Source organism: Esox lucius, chromosome 24 (genome assembly GCF_011004845.1).
Source record: "Esox lucius isolate fEsoLuc1 chromosome 24, fEsoLuc1.pri, whole genome shotgun sequence".
In the NCBI taxonomy this organism is placed as follows: Eukaryota; Metazoa; Chordata; class Actinopteri; order Esociformes; family Esocidae; genus Esox; species Esox lucius.
This window is the reverse complement of record NC_047592.1, coordinates 24,218,695-24,237,383: the sequence shown is the minus strand read 5'-3', so window position 1 is coordinate 24,237,383 and position 18,689 is coordinate 24,218,695. Positions and strand designations below refer to the sequence as shown.

General features: G+C 47.3%; 1 protein-coding gene across 1 annotated transcript in view; it reads left to right on the top strand.

Annotated features, from left to right (window-relative positions):
• si:ch73-211e3.1 (neurogenic protein mastermind) overlaps positions 1-18,689 on the top strand; it is a 64,361-nt gene that overhangs the window by 24,171 nt on the left and 21,501 nt on the right. Inside the window, exon 2 of the mRNA XM_020043575.2 lies at positions 15,167-17,008. Coding sequence (XP_019899134.1) covers positions 15,167-17,008 — 1,842 coding nt within the window. The remainder of the gene's footprint in view (positions 1-15,166; positions 17,009-18,689) is intronic.

The following is an 18,689-nucleotide window of genomic DNA, read 5'->3' as shown; positions in this document are numbered from 1 at the left end:
AGAGAGAGAGAGAGAGAGAGAGAGAGAGAGAGAGAGGGAGGGAGGGAGGGAGGGAGGGGGAGAGGAACTAAACTGTGTGTTGGTGATGTATATGTTAATGCATAACGTTTGCTTAGCGTGTGTTTGCGCGTTTGTCTTTGTGTGTGTGTGTCGCTACAGAAGGTAGCATTTAATCTGTTCCAAGCTTTGGCCTTCCTTTGGGTACTCTCCCTTCCTCTCTCCCTCTCTCTCTCTCCACCCCCTCTTTCTCCCCCTTTATTTATTTCTCTCTCTCCACCCCCTCTTTCTCCCCCTTTATTTATTCCTTTCTCTCTATATCCCCCTCTCTTTCTCCCCCTTTATTTCTCTCTCTCCCCCTCTCTTTCTCCCCCTTTATTTCTCTCCCCCTCACTCTCTTTAAAAGACCATTTATTTTATTACAGTAACAATGAGTCTGCTGTGGCCACGTAATCCCCCATTAAACCTTTAGAGGGAGGGAGGGTCGGAGGAAGCAAGTCCGATTCCTTTCTGCGTTCCCGGCGCTAGTGGCGGGGGAAGTGGCTTACTGTAAAACGGCCAACACACACTCCCCAGTTAGAAGCCCCCCCCGACCCCCCGACCTTTGACTGGACAGCGCGTCATGTGTCCACCTGGCCCCACGTCAGCAGGTCGTTATGACGTCCGAAACATGCCGCGGCCGAGCGGGAGACGCGGCTATTTAAACGGGCTCCGGTCAGGTGGTTCCGTCCGTCGGGCTTGGGGAACGCCCGCTGCCGTGAACTAGGCCTTCGATGTGGCGGTCGCCTTCTCACACTGCTGTGGCAACGAAGCGGAGGGATGTCCATTTCTTGCCAGCAATTCTCCTAGCGATCTCATTACGGTACGACTGTTTATGTTTGAAGTGTGTGTGCGTGTGTGTGTGTGAGCGTGCGTGCATGCGTGTGCCGCTTTTGAGAAACAATTCCGGCGCCTCTGCCTAGCACCGCTGCCTCACCCATCAACCCCCCCTGCATCGCGCCCTCCCTCCCCCTCCATTTTGTCTGTCGGGCTTCATTCAGGCCTTTATAGCATTGATTCTTCCCTCACAGCTGACAGCCCTGAAATGAATACAGTGTCTGTTCTCTCTCTTTCTCTCACTCACTCGCTTTCTATCATTGCTCTTTTCAGTCTCTGTCCTTTCTACCCCTCTCTTTCTTATTCTCTCCCTCTTTCTTACTCTCTCTCTTTCTTACTCTCCCTCTTACTTACTCTCCCTCTTTCTTACTCTCTCTCTTTCTTACTCTCCCTCTTTCTTACTCTCTCCATCTCATTATATCCATTAAATTCACCTGTTCTTTTATTGTCGCTGTCCCTCCATCTTTCTCTCTCTGCCCCCCCCCCCCCATTGGTATGGATAGATGGTATCTGAGCCCGTTCATGTTGCCTAAGTAATACGTCCATCCAACTTTCTTTTCTCTGCTTTAAATTGTATGTCTCTGTGCAAATGCTTGTGTGTGTGTGTGTGTGTGTAGACAGACCAAACAGATACATTTGTGCAACCCCACAGGACCAAAGGTCAGGGGTCAGGGAGAGGGATATGTGGAGGACAGAAAAAGGGCATGAGAGGAGGAGGGGAAGCGACGTCACTCAGCCAGTAATATTCTTCTCTCTCTGCCATCTCTCCATCCATAAAGTTTCTCTCGCAGGTATTAAATGTCGATAGAATGTTTAATAGAAAATACTGACACACACACACACACACACACATACACACCCCTAGGAAAGGGATTAAACCCCTCTGTTTAGTACATTTGTCATAGTTAAACACTGGCTGATATTCCTATCAGTAGATTTATTTAATGGTCCTCCAGAGAAAGTGGCATTCATTGTAAAACATCTTTACTTTGGTTGTTAGCGATCAGATGGACAGATCCACTTTACCAGAGAGAGAGCGAAGTCTTTAATACCTGTTTAACTTGCACCAGGGGACAAGGAATTCTGAATTCTATCTCCTCACCCTCGACTTAATGTATTCTGAGGGAGAGGGGGAGGGAGACTGGAAATCATGGGAAAAAATCTGTATGGAAGGGAACATTAAAGCCAGGAAGAAATGTAGAAGGACAAAACGGAGAAGAGACCGAAGGAGAGTGCGTGTACTTGCGCGTGCGTGGGTTCCTGAATCTGTGTGACACAGTGTGCATTGATAAAGTGCTTATGTGTGTGTGTTGATGTATTAACTAGCTAGTGACTCACATTCAGCGTGAGACACAGCTGGGTAAGTCCTGTGAGACTAGCACTGGCGCTAATTTAGTCCTAGCCTCCAGCTGCTAGGTGTATATGGCCACTTTCTGTTCTCCTATTGACTAATTCATAAAGCTAGATTAACTAGGGTTGGGTATTATAGGCTAGTCATATGTTCTAACTTAGGCTAACTTAGCTAACACTAGGTACATGTACTGTCTAGTCCAACGACTAATTCATAAAGCTAGGCTTGGGCATTACATTTTATCGTTGTTTCCCCTTTGACTTATTCATGAAGCTATGCTTGGGTAGGCTACGATACTCTTATGTGTTTTGCCATTTACTAATGCATGAAGCTAGTCTAGGGCGGAGTACAACACTCTAGTTATGAGTTTTCCCATTGACTAATGTGTAAAGCTAGGCTAGGGTTGGCTCCAACACTTTATAGTTATGTGTTTTCCCATTGACTAATGCATGAAGCTATACTAGGGTTGGCTCCAACACTTTATAGTTATGTGTTTTCCCATTGACTAATGCATGAAGCTATACTAGGGTTGGCTACAACACTCTATAGTTATGTGTTTTCCCATTGACTAATGCATGAAGCTATACTAGGGTTGGCTACAACACTCTATAGTTATGTGTTTTCCCATTGACTAATGCATGAAGCTATACTAGGGTAGGCTACAACACTCTATTGTTATAGTGTTTTCCCATTGACTAATGCATGAAGCTAGGCTAGGGTAGGCAATGATACTCCCTAGCTATATGTGATTCCCCACTGATTGATTCATAAAGCATGGCTAAGCTAACCATGCTAAGTACCGCCATCTGCTTTCTGGAAGTTCATTGACATTCTTTTAGCAGCAAGAATAACGATTCAGACCTCAGGCATTTGGCTGTGTGTTGTATATGTGTGAGTGTGTGTTTGTGTGTGTCTTGTCGGTGTCTACGCCTTTGTGTGTGTGTGTGTTTGTGTGTGTGCGTGTGTGTCAGTGGGTGGATACAGGAGATTCCCTTCATGAAAGCATCTACTTCTGATGTGTCATCATCCAACCTCAGACAGACACACACACACACACACACGCACAATGTTTCTGCTGAGATTTCTAGAGTAAACAGATGTGGGAAAGAGAATGTCACAAACCAAGTGAAAACCCCAGTGCTGTAAAACAGATACCGCAGTGTCACAAACAGAGACACAAACACACCCGTACACACGGGAGAGAGAGAGACAAAGCAAAAGACACACAGAAAGAGAGACACATAGAAAGAGAGTGAGAGATAGAGTGAGAGAGGAAACAGAGACATTGTGCCGTTAGCAAAAGGTCAACAGCAGCCTTCAGGAGGAGAAGATATAACATGACAACACTGATTACAGAGCATGTTACATACACACATGCACCCACACACGCACGCACGCACGCTCGCACACACAGACAGCAAGGGCTGAAGGCATTCAGCTACTAGACAGTACAGAGCTCAGCCCCTATTTATCATTGATGCTTGAGACGATCTGGGTTCTATACACACTGGTCTACTGTGAATAGATCTATACGATCTGGGTTCTATACACACTGGTCTACTTTAAGTAGATCTGTACGATCTGGGTTCTATACACACCGGTCTACTTTAAATAGATCTGTACGATCTGGGTTCTATACACACCGGTCGACTGTGAATAGATCTGTACGATCTGGGTTCTATACACACCGGTCGACTGTGAATAGATCTGTACGATCTGGGTTCTATACACACTGGTCTACTTTAAATAGATCTATACGATCTGGGTTCTATACACACCGGTCTACTTTAAATAGATCTGTACGATCTGGGTTCTATACACACCGGTCTACTGTGAATAGATCTGTACGATCTGGGTTCTATACACACCAGTCTACTTTAAATAGATCTATACGATCTGGGTTCTATACACACTGGTCTACTTTAACTAGATCTATACGATCTGGGTTCTATACACACCGGTCTACTTTAACTAGATCTATACAATCTGGGTTCTATACACACCGGTCGACTGTGAATAGATCTGTACGATCTGGGTTCTATACACACCGGTCTACTTTAAATAGATCTGTACGATCTGGGTTCTATACACACCGGTCTACTTTAACTAGATCTATACGATCTGGGTTCTATACACACCGGTCTACTTTAACTAGATCTATACGATCTGGGTTCTATACACACCGGTCTACTTGAACTAGATCTATACGATCTGGGTTCTATACACACCGGTCTACTTTAACTAGATCTATACGATCTGGGTTCTATACACACCGGTCTACTTTAATTAGATCAATACGATCTGGGGTCTATACACACCAGTCTACTTTAACTAGATCTATACGATCTGGGTTCTATACACACTGGTCTACTTTAACTAGATCTATACTATCTGGGTTCTATACACACCGGTCTACTTTAACTAGATCTATACGATCTGGGTTCTATACACACCGGTCTACTTTAAATAGATCTATACGATCTGGGTTCTATACACACTGGTCTACTTTAACTAGATCTATACAATCTGGGTTCTATACACACCGGTCTACTTTAAATAGATCTATACAATCTGGGTTTTATACACACCGGTCTACTTTAAATAGATCAATATGGTCTGGGTTCTATACACACCGGTCTACTTTAAATAGATCTATACGATCTGGGTTCTATACACACTGGTCTACTTTAACTAGATCTATACAATCTGGGTTCTATACACACCGGTCTACTTTAAATAGATCAATATGGTCTGGGTTCTATACACACCGGTCTACTTTAAATAGATCTATATGCCCATATCCTGTGGATGAACACAAGGGACTGTAGTTTACCAGAATCAAGGATTTAACTAGGAGGAAGCGTCATGTTTGTTTCCCTTCAAATGCTTCTACGCAATTTGGTTCCACCTCGACTAACAGTCAGTGTGACCTGTCCCACGAGCATTCCTTTCTGTGTTCCACTCCTCTTGAGTCTGTTCTGTAGTGCTCCAGCTTGATGGAGAGACCCCGACGAACAAGCCGAGAGAATTACTCCTGAAAATCCCTCTGTTTCCTAACGTTCAGTGTGGCGAAGAGAGAGTGAGAGAGTGAGAGAGTGAGAGAGAGAGAGTGAGAGAGAGAGAGAGAGAGAGAGAGAGAGAGAGAGAGAGAGAGACAAAAGTGAACCCATTGGAAACAAGGGCAGCTCTTTAAAGCCACTCTGCATAGTATGACTAAGGACACACACACTAACCCCCGTCACTAAGTAGTAGGATATGACATAACGGCCTGGCTCCTGCTCACACTCACACACTAACCCCCGTCACTAAGTAGTAGGATATGACATAACGGCCTGGCTCCTGCTCACACTCACAGACTCGCCTGCGGACTAACGGGGGGGCGGGGTTTCAACGTGAACCGCCTCTCCGGAAAGACCTGTGTCCGCTTGCGTCACTAAAATGCCTCCGGAAGAGTACGGCCGCTGATCAAGGGTCAGCGTTGCCTTTTAGAGCCTAACAGATTTGGTCATTAGGAACAGGGAGGGGCTGTCCCCAGACCAGCCCCCCCAGCTCAGAGATAAGCCCTTGTTTAGATAAATGATTCCCTCTATCAGTGGGGCCGTTTTAAACGTCCCCCACTGTGTCACTTCCTCCAGAAAACCTCATCAGCTTTCTCAGTATGCTAATGCGACGACGACGAGGATGGTTGAGACAGCGCGACGTTGAAGTACAACAGGATTGCTGCGCGGAGGACGAGATGTTGAAAAGACCCGTCTGCTCGGCGCTCGTAAATCAAGACGCCACGTCAGCCGCTCAAAGAAACAGTACAGCGGCAGGAGAAACGGCAGTAATTAGTAGCATATTGCTTCTAAATCGGTGGTAAATTGGTGGTAAATCTGTGGCAAATTGTTAGCGAATTACAGACAGAGAAGACGTGTAAATCTCTTCAGGGATTAGAAGCTAGACTAGAGGTTAGGGACACGGGGGGGGGGGGGGTCGCGTGAGGGAGATGGAGGGCGGGCAAAGAAGACATACAGGCGGAGGTGAAAAACTCACTGGGGTGTAGGTGGGTGGGGGCGGAGCCCACGCCGGGGTGAAGGTGGGTGGGGGCGGAGCCCACGCCGGGGTGTAGGTGGGAGGGGGCGGAGCCCAAGCCAGGGTGTAGGTGGGAGGGGGCGGAGCCCACGCCGGGGTGTAGGTGGGAGGGGGCGGAGCCCACGCCGGGGTGTAGGTGGGAGGGGGCGGAGCCCACGCCGGGGTGTAGGTGGGAGGGGGCGGAGCCCACGCCGGGGTGTAGGTGGGAGGGGGCGGAGCCCACGCCGGGGTGTAGGTGGGAGGGGGCGGAGCCCTCGCCGGGGTGTAGGCCACCCTCTCCATCTAGGTCTAATCCACTTTATCCTGTCTGAGACCTAAAAAGATAACCCAACTGTCAGAATAGATTCCGTGCAGACTGGGGATACGTCCGGTCGAATGACTAAACGTCCTTATTTCACCAGCCACAGGGTAACGTCACGCCACGCTTAACGTCCGCCTTGGAACTGAGTTGGAAAAATTCACAGTCACTTGGGGCTGTTTCGAGGGAGGGCTTTTCTCCATCCCTTCGTTACACTAGATTTTATCGGAACTTTTTGATGGCTTATACGTGAAACTCTTACTTTGTAAGACATCAAACATGGCTATGTGCTGCAATTTTCCCTGTGTTTTCTTTCAGACTGTAAACTATGTCTCAATAATTACATTAGGTACATTATTATCCCTTTAGTTAATGATCTCCTCATCAACGCTACGTGTCTTTAACAGAAGATGAAAATGACATGTGTAGTTCTAGCAACACCCACAGTTTACTTTTGTAAACCGTGGTTTAGTAGAGTTCTTATGGAGATTTTATTTCAGTACCTATTAGTGCTGTACAGTAATTAGTATGTACATTTTAGCTACTCGTGGAGGAGAGGGAATAATGAGATAATTGGAAGCTGGAAATGATCAGGTGCCCAAGATGATATGAGGGCCAAATTGGACGTTTAGCAAGGACACTAGGGTTAACACACCTACTCTTACTATCAGGGTCATGGGGTCTTTTGACCACATAGTCAGGACTGTAATTTGATTTCCCATCTGAATTGCTCCCTACGAAGGGCAATGTTCCCTCTAACTGACCTGGGGTCCTGGGTTATCTTTAAACCCCAGGAAAGCGTGCCCCCTAGTGGGCATCTGAAACCACTCCCATCCAGAGAAGGACAAGAAGCTTCAGAGGCTGGTAACAAAATGACACTGAGACTGCTCTCTTAGAAATGATGCCAGTCAAAGACAGTGGGAGGCATCAGTCATTCGCATGCTAAAAGATTGCTTCTAACTATTTTTACCGAACACCCTCCCACACAAAACAACTAGATCAAAAAAGATTTACTCAAAAAAGTGCAAATGTGGAGTTTGCACCAATATTGTAGTTGTGGAGGAAGAAATGACTACACTTTAGCCAAAACATCTGTGTGAAAACTGTGTTGGGGAAGAGTGACATGCACTCGGAATGATTGAAAAGCCTGATTCCCACTGTGGACTTTAAAGGTCATAAGGTTTTTACATTTTTCTATATTCTTTAGTCTTTTTTTTTATTGGAAAATGTGTCGGAATCTGGGTTTCTGCTTGTCTAACAATGCTCATAAACAGAATCTGATTTTTTGGCGTTTGTATGCAGCTAAATGTCTAAAAACCGTTGTTTGGTTAGTGGGGTTTCTAAATGCTCCCTGGAGGCTCATTGTGGCAGCTCTGCTAATATACGCAACTAAGTACCATTTCAGATTATATGTTACATTTATGGATTATGACCAATAAAGCAGATAATATGCAGGTTTGCATACAACCCTCCAAAACAGATGTTAACTGGCTGTGAATTCAAAGTTGACCAATGGCTTATTAGAATGCGTTAAAGCACTATAAAATATGTTCTTAAATGTGCATAGAATTAAGACGTAGATCTAATTGTCTGGAAATATGTGTGTGTGTGTGTGTGTGTGTGTGTGTGTATTCTTCTCATTGGAGAGCATTGAAAATAATTGGGATTTCGGTGTACTTCTCGATTTGACTGAAATTGAAATGGAATTGGCCCTGACCCTGCTACAAGCTTCATGCTCTCTAATCACCGTCACTGATCCTTGTGAGGGATGATCATTCTGTGTTGTTCTGTCTGAGGTTAAAACAGGGCGAATCTGCTTACATGTTATTCTGCTACCACACAGAGGGACCCCTCCCTAAAGGATTACTGCAGATCCCCTTAGACTGGCCCAGAACTAGGATCCATCCTAACTGTTACACTGATAACTAGATGCTAAATACTTCCTAATCTCTCTTAAATGAACCGGTTAGCCCTGGGAGCTTAGCAAACCCCCAATACCCCGGTACCAGTTAGCAAGACCCTCGATTAGTACCAGTTAGCAAACCCCCAATACCCCGGTACCAGTTAGCAAGACCCTCGATTAGTACCAGTTAGCAAACCCCCAATACCCCGGTACCAGTTAGCAAGACCCTCGATTAGTACCAGTTAGCAAACCCCCAATACCCCGGTACCAGTTAGCAAGACCCTCGATTAGTACCAGTTAGCAAACCCCCAATACCCCGGTACCAGTTAGCAAACCCCCAATACCCCGGTACCAGTTAGCAAACCCCCAATACCCCGGTACCAGTTAAAAAGACCCTCGATTAGTACCAGTTAGCAAGACCACCAAATAACCCAAAACCAGTTGGCAAGACCACCAAGTACCCCAACACCAGTTAGCAAGACTGCCAAAATACCCACTAACACTTAGCAATAATCCTTAAATACCCCAGTATCAGTTAGCAAGACCACCAAATACCCCAGTATCAGTTAGCAAGACCACCAAATACCCCAGTATCAGTTAGCAAGACCACCAAATACCCCAGTATCAGTTAGCAAGACCACATAATACCCCAGTATCAGTTAGCAAGACCACCAAATACCCTAATACCAGTCTTCCAACAGCCTGACTTGGCCTACAGTAACATAGACTGGCTGATGTAAGCGTTTTCGAAGGCATTATTGCAGTGGCGATAACATATTGTCGTCGTGGCAATAACACATTGTTGGCAAGTGTTTGTAAAGCACTTGGTGCCAAGGGGACGCCAAGGGTTTAGCATAGAGGGCGACAGTGTAACGCCGCCGTTTCCCCACGGGGGGGAAACGGGTTCCGGGGGGGACTGAAGAGCGCAGCGGTGTAGCGTGAGTGACAGTGTTGTTGCTGTCAGAGCTGGTGATTAAGGAAGAAACAATAGGATGACTAATGATGACTGACACCCTGTTACACGAATGGAGAGAGCAAAGAGTGAGAGACCCAGAGAGAGAGAGCTTGTTCTGAGCTTGGTGCTCCTTCTGACCGTGTCCCATGGCTTGGGAGGCTTCCTGAATGGGGCACTATCCCCTAAACAGGACAAAGTACCTTTATAGGCCACTGGACTAGAGAATATGGGGCCAGTTGGGATACAAGCCTTGCTGACAGGCTGGCCAGTACTGTGTGTGATTCATAGAGCTGCGCTCACACACACAGACACACAGACACACACACACACACACACACTCTCACCCACCGTCCTTCAGAAGGGTAAGGGGAGGTGTCCTATGTCATATATTTATGAGGCTGGGGTCAAAACCAAACCACCCACCGCCTGATAGGTGCAAACATGTGTTGTTCTGTCACGGCGTGTGTGTGTGTGTGTGTAAAGACGCGTGATGCCCTTGTGTGTGGTCCTGATAGGTGCAAACATGTGTTGTTCTGTCAAGGCGTGTGTGTGTGTGTAAAGACGCGTGATGCCCTTGTGTGCGGTCCTGTGTTGCGCGATAGTTTGCAGTTTCCCTCTATGGGTGGTCATTCAACATTCAGAGATGCGTTTGTGTGTGTGTGTGTGTGTGTGTACTGACATCATCCCTGTATTGCCAAATGTCTATTATATCGGATAAGTGTAGCGCTCCTAAAAAAAAAAGGCCCCACTGGGGTTCACCTGCCCGGGTCCGTCGTTCTCTGTAAAAAGGTCTTCCTCCCTCAAACATATTCCTTCATTGTCTCTTGTTTTTCCATTGTCTTTCTCTCTGTCGGCCATATCTCATCCCTCTCCCTCTGCCATTTAGAGTGGGTTTTATCATCCATTGTGCGGAGCTATCTAATCTAAACACACAATCAATACACACACACACACACTGTGGAATGGTAATGGATACTCACCACTGCCTTAGTATCGGCACTCCTGGAGTGATGACAGAAAGGGAATATGCATCCATAATTACACAATGTCTTCCTCCCTCACCTCCCTCTTTCTCTGTCTCACCGTCTCTCTCTCCCTCCATTTCTCTCCTCCCCCTCTCTCTCCCCTCTATTTCTCTCCTCCCCCTCTCTCTCTGTCTGTTGACAGATTGTGATGTCAGTCATAATGTGTCCAAACCTGATTGCTACACAATGAGAAAACTCCCCTTTGTCTTCCTCACTCTCTCTCTCCACCCAACCATCCAATCCTCCATTACCTTATCTAGAGGCAGGGACGGAGAGAGAGAGAGAGAGAGAGCCTAGCAGTCAATGCAGTTCTATTGATATGTTTACTCGTGGTGAAATCAACATCGATTAGCTCCTATGTGTGTGTGAGAGAAGCAGACATAATTGGCCATACAGTTTGTGTGTGTGTCAGGACGGCCCTATTGTTTCAGAAAGAGAAAGGGAGGAAACGGGGGAGAGAGAGAGAGGAAACGGAGAGATTCAGAGAGGGAAACACAAGAGAAGCTGAAGAGAGCTAGATGGCAAGAGGGGAAAAAAGAGCGAGTCTTTTATTGTGTTAATGTTGTGTTCCGGGTGCCATTGGCCTACTTCAACAGTTTAGTGTTATCAGGCACTATTCATCGTTCAGTTAGTAGCCTATTGGCCAATCAGATATACAGTATGACAGCAGTATAGTGTCAATACAGCATGCAGGATTAAACTGAACACAAATGTTCACACACCCTGCACCTGTTCCCATAGTGTTCTGTCGCTAGTGAGTTTTCTTTGTGTAGTTGTATTGGGGGGGGGGTCCTGATTTGAGGTTGCTATGGCCACAGACCTTACACCGCGATCCTTTGGTGCCCCTACGATACATATTGCGATTGTTATGATTTCGTATGTATCAAAATCACATGGTGTCCTTTTGTTGCGATTCAATGCTCCAAACATGTTTTTTTACCAGATGTCCACAGCAGAGGGACAAAAGACAGCCATGGCCGGTCATGGAAATAAATGCGCGGCAAAAACAAATTGGCTCCCTGTTTTATAAAGACGACGCAGAACAAGCTGTGAAGGGAAATAAATCCTGGGGTTTTTGGTTCAGGTACAGCCACGTAGCACAAACGTAGTACTACATTATTGTCTAAAATATACTACAATATTGTCAGAGTAATGCGATATATATCGGAAAACGCTGTGTCGCTATATAGAACTGCACTGGTGTCATCTCCCATTCCCACTGTTGATGGTTGGGAACAGAAAAGCGGCATTGTGGGTGATGCATGCCATGTAAATGCCCCATAGCACGGCTCGGGTGACGGGGCTGCGTGACAGAATGGGGTGAATATTTTTAGGTCCTCCTCTCTTGACCCAGTCAAAAGAGAGTGAGAATGAAAAGAAAGACAGGCTGAGGTAGAAAGAGAACACTCAGGGGGAGGAGGGAAGAAACAGAGGAGAGAGACCGAGAGAGGAGGAGTGAGAGGAGGAGGAGGAGTGCGAGGCTGTGGATGCATTCCTTGCTCTCCAGAATGCCTCCATGAGTTATTCCTCCCATTCACTCTCTGCGGTCCGGCGTTCCGATAAAATAGCTTTTCTCTTTTATTTCTCTCTCTTTCCCCCTCTCTTTCTCTCTCCTGTCGTACTGCCGGGACGGGTTAAGATCCAAAGAACGCATGCTTGGATGAGGCCCAAATAACACTCTGTTCCCTGGTTAGTGCACTACTCTCCAACAAGAGCCCATAGGACTATGGTCAAATGTAGTGCACTACTCTCCAACAAGAGCCCATAGGACTATGGTCAAATGTAGTGCACTACTCTCCAACAAGAGCCCATAGGACTATGGTCAAATGTAGTGCACTACTCTCCAACAAGAGCCCATAGGACTATGGTCAAATGTAGTGCACTACTCTCCAACAAGAGCCCATAGGACTATGGTCAAATGTAGTGCACTACTCTCCAACAAGAGCCCATAGGACTATGGTCAAAGGAAGTGCACTTGAAAGGGGCCGCTGACAAGGTCTCCATTGCATTTCTCTCCATCGCCTCCCTTTCTCTTTCCCTCACCTGTCTTTAGCATCCGTTCTCTATTTCTCTCTCTCTCTTATCCTCTCTCTTTCTCTCTTCATGCCTCTCTCTACTTTGGCTTTGTCAAGTGATTCAACCTTCAACAGTCTTTTGGCTAAATCGTTCACCAGGAATGTTGGTGGTCACCGCAAACATTAGAAGTATCCAGCGCTCTGGCTCCAGAATTCTCCCGGACACTTGTAGCCACTCGCATCCCTTTCGAAAAGCCACTTCACGCAGCATGTTGTCCTGAAAAGAAAGCATCTTATTTAAAAACCACCAAACTGGAATAGCATGAGCTGACAATGGAATTAGATGAAAAGCATTCTGTTATTCTGCATCCCTGCATAATGTTTGTGAACCACTTTCCATAGAATCCCAATAAGGAGCTTTTGGGTGGGGAGGGGGTTTGAGGGTGTTTTGGGAAAGGGTGTAGAGAGGGTGTCTTAATCCTTATAAGGTGGGAGGGGGCTGCACGGGTTTTGGGGTGAAGCTGAAGGGGGAAGACAGGGGTTATTGAGGGTGTTGATCTCTCTGACTGTGTAAGGTAAGCCTACCTATTAAGCCCATGTACCATTTAAGCCCACAAATAAACCATTCATCTCCAGTGCACGGCTGAGTGGTGTAATGGTGAACATTAGCAGCATTGATATGGCTGGCTACCTGTGCATGTGGAGTTTGTTTACTGCCAAGTAGCGCCTGCTAGCTAAGCATTTTCTACTTAACTGATGCTAGTGACAAATACCCTATGAAACCTCTGTTCAATATGTTAATGCTTAATAGATTTTTAATATACTGTACCAGTCAAATGACGCACAGGTATTTTATTTTCCGCATTATAGAATAATAGGGAATACATCAAAACTATGATATTACACATGAAAAAAGTGCTTAAACAGACCAAAGCACATTTCTGTAGATTCTTCAAAGTAGCCACCCTTTGCCTTGATTACAGCATTGTACACTCTTCGAATTCTCTCAACCAGCTTCATTAGGTAGTCATCTGGAATGCATTTCAAGTGTGCTGTGTTATAAGTGTATTTGTGTCTATATTGTATTAGTCCATATTATGTGAATAGCTCAAATAAGCAAAGATAAATGACAGTCCGTCATTACTTTAAGACATGAAGGTCAGTCAAAATTGTAGGATATTTCAAGACCTTTGAAAGTTTCTTCAAGTACAGTTGCAAAATCCATCAAGCATTATGAAAATGGCTCTCATGAGGACCACCACAATCAAGGAATACCCAGTGTTATCTCAGCTGCATGTTCATTAGTGTTACTAGCCTCAGAAATTGGATGGCAGGCCAAATAAATGCTTTAAGAGTTCAAGTGATAGACTCTTGTCAACATCATCTAATCAGAGATGATGGTCTTGCTACTGCATGAATAAAGTTGAATTGCTGCAAAGACACCACTACTGAAGCATAACAATTATAAGAAAAGTCTGGCCTTGGCCAAGAAAGTCGATAAATGTGTCCTTTGGTCTGATGAGTCTAAATTTTAAATTTACAGAGTGGGTGAACGGATGATCTCTGCATGTGTAGTTCCCATTGTGAAGAATGGAGGAGGTGTGATGGTGTGGGGATGCTTTTCTAGTTACACTGTCTGTGATTTATTCAGAATTCAATGCACCACCACCAGAATTCTGCAAAGTCATGCCATCCCAGGTGGTTTGCGCATAGTGGGATCATTTGTTTTTCAATATGTAAGGGCTATTTGACCAAGAAGGATAGTGATGATGCTGCATCAGATGATCTGGACTCCATAATCACCCAAACGTAGAGTGATGGAAAAGCTTCCAACAAGTACTCAGCATATGTCTCATATGACATAGGTCTCCTTCAAGACTGTTAGACCGTAGTAAAAACAAAGAAATACCTGGTATTGTATATTGATGACCATTAAAATGTAATATTTGCAAATGTCAAGTAGAAGTTTAGGATGTGTCCTACATTCTTAATGTGCATTTCTCAGGGATTTCTTTTTTTTCAATTGGAATAATTCAGGTATTTAGAATTTTCTAACTGAATGTCATTTTATGACTTTTAAATATAGGAACATTTACATTTTTAACACTGAATCTGGTCTTGGGCTTATTTGTAGCACCCATGGGTTTATAGGGGACATTTGGTACTCATTATGCCTAGTCTAGACTTTTCACATATTTAATGAAATATCTCTACCTGACATGAAGAAATGGTGAATGGTAGACATGGTAAAGTAAATTGGTTAAACTTTTACTGACTGATCTTTATTTGTACCTACACTTAGACTTGTGTATATTAGAAATGTCTAAATGTATTTTTTTGTGGGCTTAATAGGTGCACTTACCCTGCTCTTAATAGAAACAGGATTCTCAGTCAGTGATCCTCTGGCAGCGATGCACTCGCACACACACACACACACACACAAAAGAGCCAACGGATCCGACTTCTGGCACCAGTATGCATGCAGCTGCAGTATAAGAAAAAAGTAGAGAGCAGAGTTGAATACTAATAATACAGCAGAGTGTGTGTGTGCGTGCGTGTGTGTGTGTGTGGTAGATTAAGGACTCTCTTATAACAGTCATTGTGCTTGGTAATTCTATGTGATATTCACCACCTCTCCTCTCTCTCTCCCTCTCTATCTCTCTTCCCTCCAGCTGTCTGGATCACTGAGGAGGAGGCTGACTGCGACCGAGGGGGCCCACCAGGGGGGCTTACGGCAGGGCCAAGGGCCCGGTAACGGTCCTGGTCTGGGAGTGAACGGTACCTCAGACGGTACCTCAATGGCCCAGGGGCCAGGGGGGCCAGCCAAGCGACTCTGCCTTGAGGACGTGACCCTTGCCATGGGTGCCACCTTCCAACAAAGCCCTTACTCTGGAGGGCCAAGTCCCGGAGGACATGGAGGCCCAGGAAGCCAGGGATCTCTGGAAAGCAACAGGCTGGGGAATGGCAACAATGGTCTGGGTTCACCTTACTCCATCCCCCCTAAGGCGAGTCCAGGGGGAGGTGGTGGACATTTTCACCCTAATGGAAGCTCATCGTCTGCCCCATCGGTCGAGCAGGAGCTCCAGGACATCCTGGACGAGTTGACCAATAACCCGGATCCTTCTCTGCAGGAGTTGGATCTTGACAAGATATTGGGGAATAAAGAGGATCAGAATCCAGGGCCGGGATACATCCACCCGCATTCCCCTAAACGCTCCCCACAGAGACCCACCTCTCACCTGGAGAGCCACTTAACCCGCTCCCCAGGCTTTCCCCAGGCTGGTTCTCCCCAAGTAGGCCCGAGCCCAGCAGGAGCACCCTACTCCATCCCCCATCCCTCCAAACCCGTTCCCTCACCTCTCTCAGCTTCCCCGCACCATTCCTCTTCGTCCCAGAACCAAGCTCGATCTCCAATGCTATCCGCCGCCCTTTCCTCTCGACCAGTGTCTACATGGCATGCCCAACAGCTCCAGCAAATGGCATCCAACTCCAACAAACATCTTTCCTCCAACACCCTTATCTCACAGACCCAGAACCAACCCCAGAGCCAGGCCTCAATGCCTCCCCTAACCCAGCAAGGCTCACCCTGGGGTGGCCAGAAACTCTCCAATCTCCCCAGCTCCTCGCCGCTTCACCAACAACCATTCAGCCCAGCAGGAAGCATTCAAAGCCCCCAGGGTTCGATGTCCATCTCCAGCCTGGCCCCAGCTTCATCCGCGGGGCCTTCCCCGCCCTACCGCCCCGAGAAGCTAGCTAGTCCAGTCCTGGCTCAACCCCCTTTTAGCCCTCCGAGCACCCTCCTACCTGGAGGGAGCACCAGCACTTCCAGCACTTTATCCAACACCCAAGGGTCACAAGCCAACTACTTGCCCAGTGGAGGCGCGTCAACGTCGGGCACCACGAGGCCATCGCCCCCCTACCGGACCGACAAGCCTCACCAAAGTCCGTCGCTCCAGTCACAGGCTCAGCAGGCCCAGAACCAACCCCAAACCCAACAACCCCATCCGTACAACACCCCGAACGGGTCGGGACCCAATAGCAACATGTCCAGTCAGCTTTACAAAGCCATGACGGCTGGTCAACCGAGCAGCCTCAAGCTACTCATGCAGCAGCAGCAACAACAGCAACAGCAGCAGCAACAATCAAACAGTCAGCAGCTCCAGACGAACGCCCAACTGGGTCAACACCCATCCATGTCCAAACCAGGCGCCGGTGGAGTCCCACATCAAGAACCTCCATATTCTTTCACCAACACCAAGCCCCTTCGCCATTTTGACCTGGACCCTCAAGGGCAGCAACAGAAAATGGCGGGTGGGGGCGGACCCACTTTGGGCCCGGGACAGGTCGGCCCCCCGAACCCAATGGCTGGCTATAGGGGAATGCAGCATGGCGGCACAGCCGGAGTATCCTCGGTCACGGCGAACCACGCCCATATACTGCAACAGAGGATGCAACAGAGAGCGGCAATGCAACAGGCGGCAGCAGCAGGCATGGGGCAGCAACACTGTAGAGAGGTGAGTCAGGACTAGTTGATTCTACTTACTGGTTGCAGTATGTAAGGAGATTACTGGCTGATTCAACTTCTTGGAATCTAGAGACAGGATTGGAGGATTCTGCTTCCTGGTTACACAATACTGACTAGCTGGGTGTATTCCCTCATTGTCAGAAGGGTGATTGGCTGGCTCTCCTTCCTTGGTGCAGTATGTAGTGGTGGTTCACAGTTTTTCAGTGCCACTCACTGTTGTTGTGACATGTCATTGGGCATTACTTTAAAGGTGAATGGTTGGCTGATTCTACTTCCTGAGTTGGTAAAGACCTGAAAGTCTGGTTATGCTTCCTGGTTAAGGCATTAAGTGGGGGTGAGAAAGATGTCTGCACTGTCACTTTAACTTGCACCATTATGGGTTGGAGAACTTCCTCCTAAGACCCGCGAGCACAGACCAGGGTGTAAGAGTGTCCACTTCTGTGCTGTCCCTGCTGTTCAGGGACTTTAATGCATTGGGTTGTTGTGCTATTATACTAGTAGTGTTTGTCTGTCCCTAATGGTTGTCCATTAGGATTGGGTCCCAGTCTGTTCTGGGGGGGGATGCATCATATGGCCCGAGCCTGCTGCTGCTGTATCACCTCTCCCGGTCCAGGCCTGGATGGAAAAGCTGCCAGGTTGTCTTACGCGGTGCGTTACTTCGTCACGAAGCATTGCCGTCGGCAGAACTACAGTTCACAGAAAGGAGGCAAGGTTATTGAGGACACGAAAAAGGGAAGAGAGGACAGGAGGAGCGGGGGGAGAAGTTGCAAAGGGGGGTGCGGGAGGGTTACTTAGAGGCAAGATGGAGGCCCCCCTGCTGTTCTAAAAGAACGGAAAGGAGTGGAGAAGAGGAGAACAAGAGGAGTCAGGGAGGGGGGGGGTTAGGATGAAGAAATGGAGCGTCAGGAATGGAAGAGCGAGGGGGGGTTGGATGAATTATGTAGGAAGGAACAAGCAGTGGAGGAATCACTTCCTTCGCTGTGGCGCCACCTCAACCGGGGTGACTGTCGTCCTACCAAACCAGCACCCTATTCCCCGTTTAGTGCCCTCCAGCTCAGGCCTAAAGTAGTGCGCTATGTAGGGGATAGGGCGCAGTCTGGAGCGCCTGCCATAGTGTAGGCCTACACACTTATTGAGCTGCCACAGTTGTCAGTGTGCGTTTAATGTACACGTGTGGGATGTCAGGGCCGCGTTCCAAACCGCCGATATCCCCGGCCCACTTACCACCGGGCCTGATTCCATATCTGCTACGTTCACCCTTAACTACTTCCCCCGATGGTTGGATAGGGCAAACTGCCGGAGAGAGACAGGGCGCAGGAAGGGATGGAGGGAAGGTGGGAGAGAGCGAAGGGGAGAGGGAACGGACAAGGGGTTAAAGAGGATTTTTTTTTGAGAGTGAGGTGTTTTTGTAAGGAGGCGTGTGCGCGTGAGAAGAGCTTAAATAAGGGGCCCCTTTAGCGCTTACTCACCCTGCCAAGAGGCCACCCCCCCCACCATCTCTCCCTCCTCGCCTCCCCTCCCCTCTTTTCCAAAATTCATTATGCTTTATTGGAGCGCTGAAAGAGTGCTACTGGGTGGGGGAGGAGATGAGAGGGGGAGGCACAGGGGGGTTGGAAGAGGATGGATAGAGAGAGAGAAAAGGGGGTGAGGAGCTTCAAAAACACCATCCT